Below are 5,900 nucleotides of genomic sequence, written 5' to 3'. Positions count from 1 at the left end.
AAAAGTTTTTTTGTGACGAAATAAGAATTTTAAGTGACGAAATAATGTATAACCGATAACCAAATTTGTTGTAGTGACTATACACATAATTTTTGGAAGAAACACTTTTGGTACATAAAAAAGTATTCTTAAAACTTGTGATCTAAAATATGTCATGATATTTCGTGACTATATGTAAAACAACAGAAAAGATTTTCATACAAAATAAGACAGACAGAGTATATAGATCATTTAAATGATTTAATAATGTAAAAAAAAGTATTACACTATCAGCGCGTAGAAATAATTTTCATAAAATCTCCAAGAATTTCTTGAGATTATCATATGAAGAACCTCCTACTTTCACAGCTTCCACAGCCAAATCTCTCCATTTCTTCACATTCCTTTTAATCTCTTCCCCTTTCTCTCCATTTCCCATCAAAATTTCCAAACATCTTTTCAACTCTTCTCTCCCCACAACTCCTTCCACTGCATTTGCTCTTACTCCTGTCCCCCAAACTTCCTCCACCATTTTGGCATTTGTTGTTTGATCAGAAAATTGTGGACACCCCACAATAGGCACACCAGCGACCATACTTTCCAAAGTCGAATTCCATCCACAATGCGTTACGAAACAGCCTACCGACTTATGAAATAGTACTTCCATTTGTGCACACCATGGTATAATTATACCTTTTTTATTTAGCAAAATATCATCAAATTCATTCTTGTAATTATTCCCTTCTTCTACCTCTTCTTTCCCTTTTCTCATCACCCATAAAAATGGCCTTTCACTTTCTAATAATCCATGCAAAATCTCTTCTTTTTGCTCTTTCTCTAATACTGCGATGCTACCAAATGATACGTATATAACAGAACCCTCAGGTTTTGAATCCAACCATTGACGATAGTTTTTTTCGCGATTTTCAAATAATTCGCAGCCAAAAGACTTGTCTTTAGGGTCATTTCCATCAGAAAAAGCAGATGGAACCAACGGACCAACTGAAAAAATTCTCAATTTATCAACAATTCTCATGGATTTTTCTTCTAACGCGTCGAAAGAGTTGATTAGAACACAAGAATTAGGATCCTTTTCAAGATTTTGGATGTGTTCTCTCATTATAGGTATCATGACAGAGGAGTGAGGAGCATTAGGTAAAACTATAGTAGGAATATCGTTGCTTGAAAAGAGGGGTAATTCCGGAAATTCAATTGCAAATGAGGGTGTAACAGTAATATCACTAACGGACGAACTATAAACTCCGTTAATGGAATTGAACAAATGGTTATAAATAGCAAAAGCAGTACCACACTGAATGACCAGAAAAGCTGACGGCACGTGTAACTCACGCGCCACCACAGCAACCCAAGGTAGAAGAATAGTGTAAACCAAGAACGTAACGGGGTGACCCTCGTCGGAAAATTTTCGAAGGAGATTTTTGAGGTTTTTTGATCCCTCGTACTTTAAATTATTCATATAATCATTGTGATCAGTATTCGAAATCCAATCATCGTCGTAACCATCGGAAAAGGAGGAGTAGAATAACCTTTCTTGTGTTGGAAGGTTGTTCATTCGTTTGAGGCCGTAAACGGTTGTGACAAAGGTGGCGCGTGCACCGGCGCGTGCAAGGTTCTTGGCCATTTGGAGAGTGGGATTTATGTGGCCTTGCGCAGGCAAAGAGATAACCAGAAAATGGTGCTGCTTCATTTTTGATTAATGTGGATGAAGAATATGATAGTACTATAAGTAAATTATGGAATGTACCTTTCAAATAATTGAAGTTGATAAGATCTAGTACCCAGGTTGGACTGAATGGTCATATATGGAGGTGTTAAATGAGCAGTCAAGATATAACTGAACGGCAATAATATATCTAGTATAATTTTACACGTGAGGTCTAAAAAGAATAATGTGTACGCAGATCTTGTCCCTACCTTATAAAGATAGAGGGGCTATTTCCGATAAATTCTTCAATTAAGAAAAGCATTACAAAGCATTTTTAAAAAGGGGTTAAGCTATAACTGAACGGATTAAAATAATCTTCATAATCCATGGTATTACAAATAAAATAGGATAATTTCAGGAAAAATGTGAATTTATTTGTTCAGTATTTTGTTGGAATTTTCGATTTTGGGATAAGTAATCTTGAGATGGTTTTATATTATAAATTTTAGTATTATTTTGTATCATACTTAATGGGGGTTAACAATAGCGGGATAATCTAATACCTAGATAAAACAATTCCCAAATTTTTCCTAAAATTCTTCTCCCAATTCCTTTAAGAAGGTCAAGGTTAAAATATTTATCAAATAATTATTAATCCAAACGATACAACCCCTCAATATTTGCTGGATCAAGAGGAGTAGGCCAGTTTGGACTGAACAATAGGTCATAATTCAACCCCTCCCAACTCAAAGTAATTTTTCATTTGTATATGTTGTTATTGAGTAATTTGTTTAACTAACAAATCATGCTAATAAAAGCCTGTTTTTTTTATAAAAAAAAAAATTACACGACTATATCATTCAAATCTTGGGTTACATATGCAGCCAAAATTAATCCCGTCTTTCAGATAAACTAAAAGGTGTATATACAAAATGACTCGCCATCCAACCTAATTTGACCGGATATATGTGAATGAGTTCAAAGGCGGACCCCAAATTTGAAGGTCGCGGAGCATAGGGGTATCAATGGATATTCGAAAACCGACTAAATCGATCGAACCGTACTACATCGTACCGATTTTTTATGTTTCTTTTTAAGAAACCGTAAGTTTTTATATAAATCGATAACCGCACTGATAATTTGGGTAGGTTTTTTATTTTATAAAAATAAACTGAAAAAATACCGAATCGTACCGAATAAATTTTACATGTGGAAAATATATTTATCTAGTAAGTTTAAAAATAATAATGCATTAAATTTTTCTTTGAGCCTTGTAATTATGAAAACTATTACAAGTCAACAAGTAATTAAACTCAAAATACTAGTTCCTAAAACTTATTATGCTTCTTATACTTAAACTAAGTTATTTCAAGTATCTTTATTAGCAAGACACAAAGTATTATAGCAATTACAAGTAGCAAACTACAATGTATTGAATATGATTCCTTTCATTTATTTTACATTTATTTTTTTTGAATATTTAATCTTCTATAAACTTTATTCTTGAGTCCTAACTTGGTTAATATCTTTCTACTTATGTGATTTATATTTTTTTTTGCCTTGGGTTGGTTTCTTTTACGTTGTTGTAGAATAGTTGATGGATCTATATTCTAGTCATCTTTTATTTATTTTTTTAATTCATCACCCTTTAAAAAGTAAAAATATCTAAAGAGTTTTGTTAAGTCCTATAAAAGAACGCATGTTATTGTATGGATCCAAATTTGACCAACCACGACCGACAACGACTACGACGATTGACGAGGTCTCCTTGAATCGATGTCCCGAGGGAGACGACCCTAAGACAAACAAGAGACTGGATGACCCTTGTAATAATGTAGGCCCATTAGAGGACATTAGGAATATTCCTTCGAATATTCCTTATAATTTATCTTTTACTGCTTAGAAGAGTCTCGCTCTTTATATATATAGAGGACAATAACCTTGTAGAGGGAGGGATTCCGAATATTGGTTACATTACTATTTATGAATGAGAAGATTTCTAAAAGGTTTTGAGAAAAGTAGATCGTAAAAGAAGTCTTGTGACCGGTCTTCTCTTTATCTATCATTCTTTCTAGAGATTATTATTCACATCTAAGATTTACCCCTTCATCTTTGATTGATTTGTTCAAAAAGGTTTCAATATTTTTTGAGTCAAACAATTTGGCGCCGTCTGTGGGGATTTCTATAGTTGAAATCGTAGTTTTCATCTAGATTCTTGAAAGAAATAGCCACCTCTCTTTAGCTCCACAAAGGCCAACAATGGCAGAAAAGGGAGAAGCAAGGCTAAAGGCGATAGTAAGTATCACGAACAACCTCCTGAATTCCCTCAATGATGCCAGTGGGGAAGACAACGAAAACGCAATACCAAGTGCTACACCTGAAGGAGAAATCTCACCTCCCCCGCACGAAGGTCTAACGGTCTTGCGTGAGAGGGAAACTTCAACATGTGCAGCAGAAGAAGCACCACCGGCCGTGAAAAAGCTATTAGAAGAATGGCTAACAAAAACCTTGAGCAGCATGCTGGAGAAACCCGTTCAGGGAGATATCGAAGACACATTACTCGTAGAAACCGCAGCTGTCGCCGATGAGCCAGGCACTACGCGAATAGGTAACACTCACATTGTTGCTGATACAGGCAACGATGCACTTACGACCATCTTAAAGAAAATGGAAGAGATGGAAAATGAGAACAAAACACTCTGCGACCAGATGAAGGAACATCAGGAGAGGGTTGATAAAATACCAGGTGCTCCGAAGTTGTTACCAAAATGCGATGTGGGCCGATTCGTCGAACAACAATATAATAAAGGGGCAGCTCCCCATTCTATTCCAAAGACCTTCAAAATGCCGCCATATTTGAAAATATATGATGGCACCACGGACCTGGAGGATCACTTAATTCATTACGTTACCGCAGTAAAAGGTAACGATTTATCAAAAGAACAGGTACGGTCTGTGCTACTGAAAAAGTTTGGCGAAACTCTGATAGCGGGAGCGTTGACATAATATTCCCAACTACCAGCACGATCGATATCAACGTTCGAAGAGATGGCAGATAAGTTCATCATCGCTCACGCAGGAGCGAAAAAGGCCGAGGCTAGGGTCAATGATATCTTCGCCGTCAGGTAAACGATGGGCGAGGGACTTCGGGATTTTCTAGCCCGATTTAACAGGGTAAGGATTAGCCTACCGAACGTGTCAGAAGGGATGGCAGTAGCAGCCTTTCAAAATGGGCTAAACAGAAATAGGTCAAAAGCAACCAAAAAGTTACTCAGTAGACTCATGAAGTACCCCCTACCACGTGGGAAGAGATCCACAATACCTATTCCACCGAAGTGAGGGCAGACGAGGATGACCTGAATGGCCCGCTTTAGCGATTAACATCAGTCCAGACCGAGACAAGGAGAGATCGTCGCAACGACGGGCGAAGGGATCAACTGCCACGTTTCAATCGAGAAATGCACCAGCCTTATATCCGAACATCCAATCTGCCTCCTCCACAACATGCAGATGTCGCGCCTCGACACACCGCACCCCTCTGAAATGAAAGAGGTATGCCTCCATTGCTATCTGCTCATCATTTTTGTGTTTCCCCTTCAGAAATAGTGTATGCACTGGAAAAGCTCGACACGAAGGTGCAGTGGCCACAAAAGATAAAGTCGGATCCGAGCACCAGGAGGTCGAACGTCCTGTGTGAATTCCACCAGGAAAGAGGACACAAGACCGAAGACTGCATAGGTCTGCGACAAGAAGTAGTAAGGATGTTAAACCAGGGTTACCTGAAAGAACTGTTGAGCGACAGAGGATGGGCCAACTTCGCTCGTGGGCGCGATCAACCTCAAGGACCTCCAAAACCACCATCACCAGCTCGTACCATACAAATGATCATTGGTGGTGGCGACGACACGGTAATCAACCATGTGAAATCCACCACCACACATAAACTCAAACGGACAATTGCCCATGAACGGTATGACGACCTCGAAGACAGTATCATCTTCGATAAGTCGGATACCGATGGTTTGTCTTTCCCTCGTTATGATGCTTTGGTTATAACTTTACGCATCACGGATACCGATGTAAAAAGAATAATGGTGGATTGACAGAAGCAGCGCGTGTATTGTTCACTTACGAGTTCTCATGCAGATGACGCTCGAGGATAAAATAATATCGCGTTGTATAATACTAACGAGTTTTAATAATGCGGTAGAGTGAACATCTGGAGAAATATGCTACCCGTCCTGGCAAGAGGGGT

General features: G+C 38.0%; 1 protein-coding gene across 1 annotated transcript; it reads right to left on the bottom strand.

The window, feature by feature from the left end:
• Positions 1-223: 223 nt before the first annotated feature.
• On the bottom strand, positions 224-1,744 carry LOC104227958 (phloretin 4'-O-glucosyltransferase-like). The gene has a single exon (XM_009780337.2). The coding sequence runs from the start codon at positions 1,685-1,687 to the stop codon at positions 290-292; it is 1,398 nt and encodes a 465-aa protein (XP_009778639.1). The 5' UTR covers positions 1,688-1,744; the 3' UTR covers positions 224-289.
• Between the last annotated feature and the right edge of the window lie 4,156 nt (positions 1,745-5,900).

The sequence above is a fragment of the Nicotiana sylvestris genome, chromosome 10 (assembly GCF_000393655.2).
Source record: "Nicotiana sylvestris chromosome 10, ASM39365v2, whole genome shotgun sequence".
In the NCBI taxonomy this organism is placed as follows: Eukaryota; Viridiplantae; Streptophyta; class Magnoliopsida; order Solanales; family Solanaceae; genus Nicotiana; species Nicotiana sylvestris.
The sequence above is the reverse complement of the archived record's forward strand: the minus strand, read 5'-3'. Positions and strand labels throughout refer to the sequence as shown.